The sequence below is a fragment of the Somniosus microcephalus genome, chromosome 1 (assembly GCF_052327205.1).
Source record: "Somniosus microcephalus isolate GS21.2 chromosome 1, FLI_Smic_1.0, whole genome shotgun sequence".
Classification (NCBI taxonomy): Eukaryota; Metazoa; Chordata; class Chondrichthyes; order Squaliformes; family Somniosidae; genus Somniosus; species Somniosus microcephalus.
This window is the reverse complement of record NC_140987.1, coordinates 444,759,356-444,773,001: the sequence shown is the minus strand read 5'-3', so window position 1 is coordinate 444,773,001 and position 13,646 is coordinate 444,759,356. Positions and strand designations below refer to the sequence as shown.

Genomic DNA, 13,646 nt, shown 5'->3' with positions numbered 1-13,646 from the left:
GGTTACCCCGGGCTCTGGGAGCAGATATCAGCCACTCCACTGTCCAAGGCCAAACAACGGCCACCTCGGACGTGTACACTGGTGTCAGAAGCAGGGCGATCGTTACTGACGGGAGTGTGCAGCCCCTTTGACAGCAGCTCGAGCACTTCAGTTGCTTCTGTCAACGCACCCTCCCATTTACTGGGAGCAACACACCCTGCTGGTTTAAATCATGTCTGTAACACTTGCCTATACTACCGAAGGGAAATTTTGTTAACGTAGTAAAACATCCCAAGGCGCTTCACAAGAGCGTCATCAAACAAAATTTGACACCGAGCCACATAAGGCAATATTAGGGCAGGTGACCAAAAGCTTGGTGAAAGAGGTATTAAGGAGAGTCTTAAAGGAGGAAAGAAAAGTGGAGAGGCGGAGAGGTTTAAGGAAGGAATGTCAGAGATTAGGGCCTAGGCGGCTGAAGGGATGGCTGCCGCCAATGGTAGAGCGATTAAAATTGGGAATGCTCAAATCTTGCCGTACAGAGGCTCGGGCAAGTTATTTTACACTTCCTCGTGTGGTAATGCACTGCAGTGAATCTAAACGCACAATTCGCTGTCAAACCCACACGTCACACTGCAGGGAAAGCACTGAAAGTTTACAAGAACCACAGTGCAGGCAAAACAAATCTCTCACTTTCTTAGATACACAGTTCAAACCATCGATAGGAACTCACAGGTAATGAACTCATTAAAGGAATGCAAGAAAAGAGCAACTTTTAGTATTTGTTTCACTATTAAATGCCATCCTCAAAATAAGGGGAAAATATTAATAATTACCTGAGGTCCCTTAGATCATCCTTAAAAACCTGAAGAAATCAAATAAAACTTTGATCAGAAACCATTTACATCAACCATTTACATCTTTGATCAGAAACAATTTACATCAAATCAACAGTATTTATCTAGGGATGTTGCAGAATTACACACGCACGCACACACACACACACAACATCCTAATACTGATAATGATGAGCACATAACCTGCATAACTCATCTAGTCTGCAGTTGTTTTACCCAACGATACCACTAACCTGAAAAACCTTGCCACCCCTCAAAACACGTGTTGTAATTACAGGCTTCCAGTGGAATTTCCCCATTACCACCACAATGCAGGTGGAGCTGCCTCAGTGTGCAGGACTGGATTTTTACCCCACTCTTACCTACGCCGACAGCGCAAGCACCACTCACCTCTGGTTTGAGGGAAGACTGCGGTAGCCGCAGAGCTTCGCTGAGCAGCGTGTACATGCCCGCTAGGATACAACTCAGTTGCTCCTCAGATAGGCTCTGCGTCTCGGTGATGCTCCTCACAGCCTCTGTGGAGTCTTTTCCTTCCAGCGCGTTCACGACCGCTACGGGAGACAACCATGCTTACTACAGTACGATTTTATTTAATATAAAATTGGCTATTTCAAGAAAATTTTGTCCCTATGCATTAGTTTACATCATGCTTTAAAAAGCACTTGAATTCTCACATATTGCTTCAAGATAACACCATGAACATAACATAAGAACATAAGAAGTAGGAGCAGGAGTAGGCCATACGGCCCCTCGGGCCTGCTCCGCCATTCAATAGGATCATGGCTGATCCGAATCTAGACTCACGTCCACTTCCCTGCCCTGTCCCCGTAACCCCTAATTCCCTTATCAGCTAGGAAACTGTCTATCTCCGTTTTAAATTTATTTAATGTCGCAGCTTCCACAGCTCTCTGGGGTAGCAAATTCCACAGATTTACCACCCTCTGAGTGAAGAAGTTTCTCATCTCAGTTTTGAAAGGGCAGCCCCTTATTCTAAGATTATGCCCCCTAGTTCTAGTCTCACCCATCAGTGGAAACATCCTCCCCGCATCCACCCGATCAAGCCCCCTCACAATCTTATATGTTTCGATAAGATCGCCTCTCATTCTTCTGAATTCCAATGTGTAGAGGCCCAACCTACTCAACCTTTCCTCATAAGTCAACCCCCTCACCTCCGGAATCAGCCGAGTGAAAGCACTGTACAACCTGCCCCACGAAAAGCAACAAGCATCTTCAATAATGACAATACTTTTGTTTCACTCCACTCCAGAAAGTTGCACTTCAGATTTTTTTTCAAAAACTGAAAGACTTGCATTTATATGGCGCCTTTTCACGACCTCAGGCCGTCCCAAAGTGCTTTCCAGCCAATGAAGTACTATTTGAAGTGTAGTCACTGTTGTAATGTAGGAAACGCGGCAGCCAATTTGAGCACAGCAACTCCCACAAACGGCAATGTGATAATGACCAGGTCATCTGCTTTAGTGATGTTGATTGAGGGATAAATATTGGCCTCAGGACACCAGGGATAAACCCCTGCTCTTCTTCGAAATAGTGCTCTTTTACATCCACCTCAGAAAGCAGGCTTGGTTTAACGTCTCATCCGAAAGATGGCACCTCAGCACTGCACTGGAGTGTCAGCCTAGATTTTTGCGCTCGAGTCTCTGGAGTGGGACTTGAACCCACAACCTTCTGACTCAGAGGCGAGAGCGCTGCCCACTGAGCCACAGCTGACACTGAGTATTCACAGCTGAATAATGCCAGCCAGGTGGAAGAGTGCAAGAGACAACGGGAGGAAGAGAATATCAGGGAGGGAGCGCGGATTAAGGGGTCCATGGTTTTGAGGATCTGCGAAGAACAAGTTAAGAGAAGGAAATGGTGCAATGAACCTTTCCAGTATCCGCAGTATCTTGCTTTTGCATATCTGTTTTAGTGATGTTGTTTGATGGATAAATATTGTTCAGGACATTGGGGAGAACTCCTCTGCTCTACAAGTTTGCAGACAACACAAAGCTGGGTGGGCGTGTGTGCTGTGAGGAGGCTGCAGAGAAACTCCAGGATGATTTGGACAGGTTGGGTGATTGGGCAGATGCATGGCAGATGCAGTATAATGTGTATAAATGCGAGGTTATCCACTTTGGTGGCAAAAACAGGAAGGCAGATTATTATTTGAACGGCAATAGATCGGGAGAAGGGGAAGTGCAATGAGACCCGAGTGTCCTTGTGCACCAGTCGCTGAAGGTAAGCATCCAGGTGCAGCAGGCGGTTAAGAAGGCAAATGGTATGTTGGCCTTCATAGTGAGAGGATTCGAGTACAGGAACAAGGATGTCTTGCTGCAGTTGTACAGGGCCTTGGTGAGACCGCACCTTGAGTATGGTGTGCAGTTTTGGTCGCCTTATCTGAGGAAGGATGTTCTTGCCATGGAGGGAGTGCAGCGAAGATTCACCAGACTGATACCTGGGATGTCAGGAATCACGTATGAGGAGAGATTGGATCGATTGGGCTTATAGTCGCTGGAGTTTAGAAGAATGAGAGGGGATCTCATTGAAACTTATAAAATTCTAACAGGACTAGACAGACTAGATGCAGGGTGTTCCTGATGGCGGGGAGTCCAGAACCAGGGGTCACAGTCTAAAGATAAGGGGTAAGCCATTTAGGACTGAGATGAGGAGGAATTTCTTCACCCAGAGAGTGGTGAACCTGTGGAATTCTCTACCACAAAAGGCAGTGGAGGCCAATTCATTAAATATATTCAAGAAGGAGTTAGATATATTTCTTAAGGCTAAAGGGATCAAGGGATATGGGGAGAAAGCAGGGACAGGGTGCTGAATTTGGATGATCAGCCATGATCTCATTAAATGGCGGAGCAGGCTCGAGGGGCCGAATGGCCTACTCCTGCTCCTATCTTCTATGTTTCTATGCATCTGCTTCGAAATGGTGCCATGGGATCTTTTATGTCCACCTGAGGGGGGCAGACAGGGCCTCAGTTTATTGTCCAATCCAAAAGACTTTGATAGTGCAGCTTATCCCTGTTTAAGTCCTGAAGTGTCAGCGTAGATTACGAGTCAAAAGATGTTGAGGGGGGAAAAGGGGCATTTGACACGAAAGAGGAAAGTCAAGAGGTTATTAATGCAAACACATCAACTATGACATGCAGCCAATACAGTGAAACCTATAAATTACAGACACCTTAAGGACTAGCATCAACTGTCCATTATTTTCAAAATGGTCAGCGTACATACTGTAAAAATTCTCAGTAGAATGGGGCGTTCTGTACCCAGCATCCACAGCGTCAGAGAAACAGCTCTATCCCGGGGACAGAGCCGTGCCAGCATTCAGTCCCAGAGATAGAGCGGTTTCTCTGTCGCTATGGGTGCTGGGTAAAGAGCTCGCCATTCCACAAAAGCCGTTTCTTTCACAAAACCCACTGCTGCCTCACGCGGGCCAGCATACACTGACCTCACGAGAATTCGGGTTGGGGGTGGGTGGGGGGGGCAGAAAGGAAGTAAGCTGCAAGGGAAAGCATCAGTGATCCCGACCCAGTAAAAGTTCCAGATACAGCAGCTATGCAACAGCCTGTGTCCCGTGTTTTAAGTTGTAAAAGGGTTTGGTGCATTGAATACTGTCTGTAGTTCATAATTTGCGAGTGTCCATGGTTTACGAGGGCCTCCAATGTTTCTTGCAAGCTGCGCAGCGCTCCAGGGAATCCACGCAGCCGGCTTTTCAATGTAAGAAGAGCGCATGCGTGGAATTTCGAATGGCCCGCGCAGCCTCTTAAAGGAACCGCGCTGGACCAAAACAAATTACAGGGAGCATTGCGTGCCTCTTGTATATTTTACCATGGAAGTTCTTTGGGTTTCTCAGTAAGTGTCCGTTTTTTTGCAGATGTCCGTTTGTACAGGTTTCACTGAATATATTTTAGACATATTATAACTAGCAATCTGAAATTTTTTATAAACACCAGAAAAAAAATCATTTGACACCCATTTGTTTTGACAAATCACAATCCCAGGTCATATAAATGTCAATATTTACCTTTGAGTATTTTTCTGAAGATTTCTTTGTCTAAATCCTTCAGCTGTTTCACCATCAAGTCAACTTCCAAAGGTGTTCTGGCTCCAAGGAAACAACTTCTGTGGGACATGCTAAAGCAAACAAAAATCACACTGAATGAGACCACTTTCTATGAATCAACTCGACGGAATGGGACAGGGACGTAGGAACAGAAGGCGGCCATTCAGCCCCTCCAGCCTGTTCCGTCATTCAATTAGATCAAGGCTGATCTGTACCTTGACTCCATCAACTAATCTTGGTTCCGTAACCCTTAATACCTTTGCCTAACATAAATCTCTCAATCTCAGTTTTGAAATTTTCAATCGACCCCCACCTCAAGCTATTTGGGGGAAGAGAGTTCCAGGTTTCCACTGCCCTTTGTGTGGAAAAAGTGCTTCCTGAATCACCTGGCTCTAATTTTAAGGTTTTGCCCCCTTGTTCTGGACTCCCCCCACCAGAGGAAATGGTTTCTCTCTATCCACCCTATCACCTCTTTTTACCCATCCCTAATTGCCCTTGAGAAGGCAGTGATGGGCCTTCTTCTTGAACCGCTGCAGTCCGTGTGGTGAAGGTACTCCCACAGTGCTGTTAGGGAGGGAGTTCCAGGATTTTGGCCCAGCGACGATGAAGGAACGGCCAATATATTTCCAAGTCAGGATGGTGTGTGACTTTGGGAGGGGAACTTGGAGGTGGTGGTGTTCCCGTGTGCCTGCTGCCCTTGGCTTTTGAGTCATTGAATGAATTGCCGTAAACTTTAGGATTGCTCCATATCCGTTTAATTGTTCATGTGATGCTTACAGGATTGAATTCTACATAAAACAGAGGGGCAGAGTTTCTGCTTTGGGTGCAATCGGCAATCCGGGCACAAAGTGCACCAGTTTGCTGAATAGTAATTTTTGCTCAAGTTTCTGCTCAAGCTCATTTGCATATCGCCGAACATAAAATCTCCCGTGAACCAGCGCAATCGGGCAGCGTAATAGAGCGCAATTGTTTTTCTTTTATCGCATTTAAAAATATTCCTTGATGTATTTAAGAGTGGTAAACTGGTGCAGTTTGATTAATACAGCTGTAAATGGGTTTATCACCAAAAATAGGTATTTTTACTGAGTGTCTAGTCCACCACCTGTGAGCAACCCGATTTCAAATCACTGAAAATGACTTAAAAAAACTATACAGAGCCATTTTCCACTGATATTGGTGTACAGTAGTCAGTTTCTTAGGACAAATAATTAATATTTAAAAAGGTGCCGATTATTATCTTGGCGCTAAGAAAAAAAAAAGCTTCATTTTAAGGGCTTTCTTGAAGGCCCCCAAAAACAGGCACAATTAGCGGAAACTTGCCATGGTGATTATTTCGATCTGGAGGTGTGGCTGGCTTCCTTTAAACCTCAAAACATCGCGCAAATATGATTTGCGCTGGACATAATTTGCGAAGGAAATTCCTCGATCTTTTGCGCTGGTTTGGCCGATTTCGGGCGAATTGCACTGAAAAAAAAACAGCGCAACCGAGCGGAAACTCGTACCCCTTTAGTCTGGTTGTCCCAGTACAATAGCGTTTCCTTTGAAACAATCACAACGAAAACCAACCTACTGAAGACTCCACAGAGTTGTTGCTGACCCAATATGGATTGCTCACTCGCCCTGCAGGAACACACCACAATTACCCAAGTCAGGAGAACTTAGGCACAGATTGGCAAGAACAAGGCTTAGGGACCACTGGCGTACAGGACTACAGATGGGAGTTTAACCAGCTAAGCTCCCATAGCTTACTAGCACAAAGCACTGGTAAGCTACCCATGGCTTGTTCATTGCTCTAGATGATCTCACCCGTTAGGGTATTGACTTGAAGAATTATCTGGAGTCAAAAGAATCTCAGCCCCCCCAGTGACAGATCTAAAGCTCCAGATCCTATTAATGACTCAAGCCTCTGATAAATCATCAGAAGCATCCTGACTTGGCTGTTGAATTACTAACTCTGCCAGTACCAGGCCTACCCTCTTGAGTCAAGTTGACTGTAGAGACTCTATTGATACAGGCCCTTCAACAGGTCTATCATTACTACAGGAAACTCTTGATTTACTGGCACCTAAATAACCGGAAATCTCTGTTAACCGGCAAAATTCAGGAGTAGGTTCAGGTAAGTTTTACTTCATATTAGTGGCAGTTCCTGGATCTGTGGCTGTGTATCCGGGGTTCCTGCACCTGTTGCTATGCAACAGGGACGCTTGGTCTGTGGCCGGGGTTCCTGCACCTATTGCTATGCAACAGGGATGCCTGGATCTGTGACCGTGTACGGGGCTCTCGTACCTTTTACTATACCTCTCTGTAATCCGGACTTCTTGATAAACCAGCACCACGCCGGTCCCGTCGGTGCCGGATAAAAAAGAGTTTCCTGTAGTCGGTCGTTGGACGACTGACAATAGATAGGAGTTGGCAGTTTCTAGGAATTCCTCACGGGCAGGATGATGATTGGCAGAACTCAGCATAAAACGGGAGAGTGCCTCGCCACCAGTCTCTCGACCACAGCATGTACACACCCCACATCCCACGCAATGGTGATTCCAGCATTGAGAGAGCTTCAGCAACAACTGCTTGCATCTCTGCGACACAATCAGGGTAGACAAAGAACGCCATGGATGTACGAGTGAGTGTTTACATTCCCAGTCTCCAGGCGAGGCCTCCTAGCAACTGTTCCTTCAATGCTTTAAGATGGCTATTAGAGCGCACTACATCCTTGGGCGATTCCACCAACAAAAATATCATCCGAAGGAGCACAACCAAGACTTGCGGCAATTAAGCCATCACATGTACCTGCATCTATAAGCATCCCTCAATATTCCACCCAAAAATGCATAACCCTCAAAAGACATCATGAAGCTTCCATCCACCAAAATTCTCACCATCATGTTAACTGACATCTACAATTGCATATTCGCTGTATTCTCATTTCAACCAGCGCCTTCTTACCTGCTCTTGCTCCGCACTCCAAATGCTGCCGATACTTAAAACAGCAATTCTTCCTCCCCACTGGAATCCCACTGCTAATTTTAAACCGTCTCTCCTCACACTTTGCACTCATGCTGCAGTTAGGCTGTAAAATGTGAAGCTCGTGTCACTGCCCGACGGGACAGCAGCAAGGAGGAGGATCCAGGCTCCCTGGACGAGGGAGGCTCATACATTCGTGGCAACACTTCAAAAGTACTTCATTGGCTGTTGGGGGTCAATTGAAAATTTCACAACTGAGATTGGCAGATTTTTGTGAGGTAAGGGTATCAGGGGTTACAGAACCAAGGTGGGAAAACGGAGTTATGACACAGGTCAGCCATAAGCTAGTTGAAAAGAAATGTCTTGCTCTCTGCTGCCCTCAAAAATAATATATAATTGAATGGCAGAACAGGCTCAAGGGGCTCAATGACCTACACCTGTTCCTAAAGCGCTTTGAGACATCCTAAGGTCATGAAAGGTGCTATATAAATGCAAGTCCTTTCTTTTTTACTTGAAGCAATTTGCAACTTCACACCAATTTGCACTCCAGAAGTTTAAAAAGTCTTAATAAAACAAGACTTGCATTTCTATAGCGCCTTCCACAACCTCAGGACATCCCAAAGCCCTTTACAGCCAATAAAGTACTTTTGAAGTGTATCCACTGTTGTAATGTAGAAAACACAGCAGCCAATTTGGGCACAGCAAGCTCCCACAAACAGCAACATGATATTGGCCAGATAATGTTTTTTTAAGTGATGTTGACTGAGAGATAAATATTGGCCAGGACACCAGGGATAACTCCCCTGCTCTTCTTCGAAATAGTGCCGTGGGATCATTTACGCCCACCTCAGAGAGCAGACAGGGCCTTGGGTTAACGTCTCATCTGAAAGACAGCGCTCCCTTAGTACTGCACCGGAGTGTCAGCCTAAACTTTTGTGTTCAAGTCTCTAGAGTGGGACTTGAACCCACAACCTTCTGAGTCAGAGAGTGCTACCCACTGACTGACACCTAGTCTTATTGGAAAGCTAGAAGCATTTCCCTCCCCACAATGTATAAATACAGAGGGCCAAAGGGCTGCCATTTAGTTGCAGTCCCAGACCCTCGAAGGCTGAGGGGGATCATGTACATGACATAAGTGTGATGGAATACTCTCCACTTGCCTGGATGAGTGCAGTTCCAACAACACTCAAGAAGCTCGACACCATCCAGGACAAAGCAGCCGCTTGATTGGCATTCCATCCACCACCTTGAACATTCACTCCCTCCACCACCGGCGTACCGTGGCTGCAGTGTGTACCATCTACAAGATGCACTGCAGCAACTCGCCAAAGCTCCTTCGGCAGCACCTCCCAAACCCACGACCTCTACCACCTAGAAGGACAAGGGCAGCAGACGCATGGGAACACCATCACCTCCAAGTTCCCCTCCAAGTCACACACCATCCTGACTTAGAAATATATTGCCGATCCTTCATCGTCACTGGGTCAAACTCCTGGAACTCCCACCCTAACAGCACTGTGGGAGTACCCTTACCACACAGACTGCAGTTCAAGAAGGCGGCTCACCACCACCACCACCTTCTCAAGGGCAATTACAGATGGGCAATAAATGCTGGTCTTGCCAGCGGCGCCCACATCCCGGAAACCAATACAAAAAGAAATAAAAACAGAAAATGCTGGAAATACTCAGCAGGTCAGGCAGCATCTGTGGAGAGAGAAACAGGAGTTAACGTTTCAGGTTGATGACCTTTCATCAGAACTGTGATCTAGAGAGGGTAAGAGGCCAGAGGGAGGGGGTCCAGGTAGAACGAGAATTCTGAAAACGGGAGAAAAGGTCCGTTGTGCTGCGGGGGGGGGGGGGGGGGGGGGGGGGGAGGGGGGGGGGGGGGGAGGGGGGGGGGGGGGGGGAAGACTCCTGGCCAAAGAAGTGGGTGCGGAGACAAAGGCAACGGAAAAAGAGCTCAGTGTCGCGCCGAGCAAAATTAATGGGGGGGGGTGGGGGTGGTGCAGAGGACTGACCGTTCGGGGTCAGAGAGGGGATGGTGAAAGCACAGCAAAGAAGTGAGATAGGAAGAAGGGATGGGGGTCAGAGGAAAGTGAAGGGAAGGGAGGCTTCAGAGGGGCGTCGGTGTCCAAGAGTTGTTGAAGCTTGTTGCCATCCTTGACACCTGAAAGGAAGAAAAAAACAAAAAGGCTTTTGATCAAAAAAAAATTCCTGGTCACCATGGCTACCTGGGCCCCCCCACCGTGGCTACCTGGGCCCCCCCACCGTGGCTACCTGGGACTCCCCGGCCACCATGGCCGCCTGGGCACCCTCCCACCATGGCCGCCTGGGCACCCTCCCACCATGGCCGCCTGGGCACCCTCTCACCATGGCCGCCTGGGCACCCTCCCACCATGGCCGCCCTCCCACCATGGCCACCCTCCCACCATGGCCACCTGGGCACCCTCCCACCATGGCCACCTGGGCACCCTCCCACCATGGCCACCTGGGCACCCTCCCACCATGGCCACCTGGGCACCCTCCCACCATGGCCACCTGGGCACCCTCCCACCATGGCCACCTGGGCACCCTCCCACCATGGCTACCTGGGCACCCTCCCACCATGGCTACCTTGGCACCCCCACCATGGCTACCTGGACCTCTCCACCATGGCTACCTGGGCACCCCCACCATGGCTACCTGAGCACCCCCACCATGGCTACCTGGGCACCCCCTCCATGGCTAGCTAGGCCTCCCACCATGGCTACCTGGGCACCCCCACCATGGCTACCTGGGCACCCCCTCCATGGCTACCTGGGCACCCCCACCGTGGCCACTTGGGCACCCCCACCATGGCTACCTGGGCACCTCCCAGTCACCATGGCTACCTGGGCCTCCCACCATGGCTACCTGGACACCCCACCCCCAGGCCCCACTGCACCAGGAGGATTCACAGCTCAGCACAACCTGAGGCACCGCACGGATCGCGAAACGGCCGCCTCTGCTCGCCGTACCTGCCCTGCGCCCCTCGCCGCTCCCTGCCGACACCGGCTCACTTCCGCCCCGCTGGTGACCTCACGTCCGGTCCGTCCCGCCGTCTGCCTCGCTTCACCACCGCGCCTCCTCTCGCCAGCCGCTAGGGCGGCAGCAGAGAGCAGCCCCATTCCCTAACCCTCAACCCCTGGGGATAGCTGCAACTTTGGAATTATTAATGCCAGAATAATTATTAAATACACACATTGGGGAATAAAAAAGTTTCAACGGCTCCCTGGTAATAATTTTAATGCATGGTCAAAATAACCCCCCCCCACAACAGTTACTGAAACAAAAAGAAAGACTTGCATTTATGTAGCACCTTTTACGGCCACCAGACGTCTCAAAGCGCTTTACAACCAATGATGTACTTTTAGACTGTAGTCATTGTTGTAAGGTAGGAAATGCGGCAGCCAATTTGCGCACAGCAAGCTCCCACAAACAGCAAAGTGATAACAATCAGATAATCTGTTTTACTTAAGAACATAAGAAATAAGAGCAGGAGTAGGCCATACGGCCCCTCGAGCCTGCTCCGCCATTCAATAAGCTCATGTTGTGTTGATTGAGGGATAAATATTGGCCAGGACACTAGGGGTAATTCTGCTGCTCTTCGAACTAGTGCCATGGGATCTTTTACATCCACCTGAGAGAGCAGACGGGGCCTCGGTTTAACGTCTCATCTGAAAGACGGCCCCTCCGACAGTGCAGCGCTCCCTCAGTACTGCACTGGGAGTGTCAGCCTAGACTTTTGTGCTCAAGTCTCTGGAGAGGGACTTGAACTCACAACCTTCAGACTCAGAGGTGAGAGGGCTACATACATGCATTGCAAGAGTAATTATTAAATACACACATTGGGGAATAAAACATTTCAGTGGTTTCCTGGTAATGTTAATGCATGGTCAAAAATAAAACCCCACAGTTACTGGATAATAAAACAATCATATCTCTGCTACAAGAGAGGGCAGTTTGCTCTATTCAGACAGAATAGAGGCAGCTTTACCCTCCACCTAAAGGTGTATTTATATTGAAAGTGCCTTTGGCAGCTTCTGCTTCAGACTGTTGCAAAAACATTGATGTCTTAACTCCAGACATGGAGCATGACCCCACTCCAGAGAGACAAACACCACCTGGGTTCATAATAATGACAATCATCTGCATTTGACATGGGGGGTTCTAGCAGGTGAAAATCAGCACAGACTGGGACCTCTCTCCCCAATACCACTCCTAATCCAGTTTTTCTGCCATTGAAAGTGATTTGGGCCTCTGCCTACTGTCAGTAGGAGTTCTCAGGAGAACCAAACTTGCCAGAAAGTAGTGGCCGTAATCACTTCACTTAGTAGTTGGACTCAGAAGGAGCACAATTGAGGGGAGATGAAAGGAAGCTGAAGGGATGTAACCTGTCACCCCTGATCCTCTCTAACTTCTACCGCTGCACAATAGAGAGCATCCTGACAAACTGTATCACAGTATGGTATGGCAGCTGTAGCTACTATGACCGGAAAGCCCTGCAGCGGGTAGTCAAAACTGCCCAACGCATTACCGGCACCCGGCTACCGACCATAGAGCACATATACCAGAAACGCTGCTTACGGAGGTCACGGACCATCATCAAAGACCCTACCCACCCCAGCCACAGTCTGTTCGCCCTCCTGCCATCTGGGAGACGCTACAGATGCATTCGCACCCGTAGGACCTGATTTAGGAACAGCTTCTTTCCCAGGGCTGTCATCCTACTGAACTCCACAAATAAACTCTAAAGCCTGCACATCTGCCAATGCACTTTATTATGGTTATGTTTATGTTAATGTATTACAAGCCAAATGTATGTTGAATGTTTAAATGTCTTAATCTAAATGTACACTCTCGGGAGCTGCAAGCCTACATTTCACTGTACTGCACTTGTGCACTAACAATGACAATAAAAGTTGATTTGATTTGATTTGATTTGAAAAGAGAGAGGGATGGGGAAGAGCTGAACTGTCTTTGAACAAGGAAGTGGTGTAGAAATTGACATTATGCTTAGCATGCTGGGTACAATAAAATGGCCAAGTAAAAGAACAAAGGTTGTAGCTAAAGCAAGAAAAACTAAATGCGTCACAACGTGTCCAGGACCAAGAGATCTTTCATAATACCCACCCACATTGAGGATGTGATAACAGCTATAATTAACTCACTAGCACAAGGGAGGCATAAGGCTATAGAATAGATAAACTATTAATGATTGTCGCTAGACAAAGAAGCAAAACTATTGAGTAAGCTAATCATCTTGGTAACAAGATGATCAGACATGAGTAAGTAAATCATTTTGGTAACAAGATTCAGACAGAACCTCCTGACAGAATATATGATTAACTAACCTTGTCTGGAGATATTTCTGTCCTGCTGACATTTTTGATTGTCCTTGTGCAAACTCTTAATTTGTTTAAAATGATACAATACCATTACACGTGATTTATGGAACGCTTGCTTGTTTGAGTGTATAAATATGCTGCATTCACTAATGTTCGGTGGAGTTGTTGGCCTAGCCTTTGTCCAGGAAGCTCTCCCCTTGTGCAAGTAAAAATTAAACTAACAATCTGACGGTACTGCTTGTGTTTTAGAGTCTTACTCGGAGTCGAGATTTCGACAGTAAGAGTCAGGAGTGGAAATTCAGGGCAGGGAAGGGGAAAAGAGAACTGGAATGACATTTCAGGATGGGAAAGAAAGCCAGGATTAATTGGAGGGAAAGTTGAAGGAGTTTGGTCACCATGAAGATTCAGTTGCCA

The 13,646-nt window shown here is 47.6% G+C and overlaps 1 protein-coding gene across 2 annotated transcripts in view; it reads right to left on the bottom strand.

The window, feature by feature from the left end:
* commd5 (COMM domain containing 5) overlaps positions 1-10,989 on the bottom strand; it is a 47,291-nt gene extending 36,302 nt beyond the window's left edge. Inside the window, exons 1-4 of one of the 2 annotated variants that reach the window (XM_086001867.1) lie at positions 10,816-10,989; positions 4,864-4,973; positions 1,224-1,384; positions 813-841 (exon numbers count right to left, since the gene is read on the bottom strand). In XM_086001867.1, coding sequence (XP_085857993.1) covers positions 813-841; positions 1,224-1,384; positions 4,864-4,972 — 299 coding nt within the window. In that variant the 5' untranslated portion in view covers position 4,973; positions 10,816-10,989. The remainder of the gene's footprint in view (positions 1-812; positions 842-1,223; positions 1,385-4,863; positions 4,974-10,815) is intronic. The other variant, XM_086001876.1, reaches the window with a different exon arrangement.
* Positions 10,990-13,646: the final 2,657 nt, after the last annotated feature.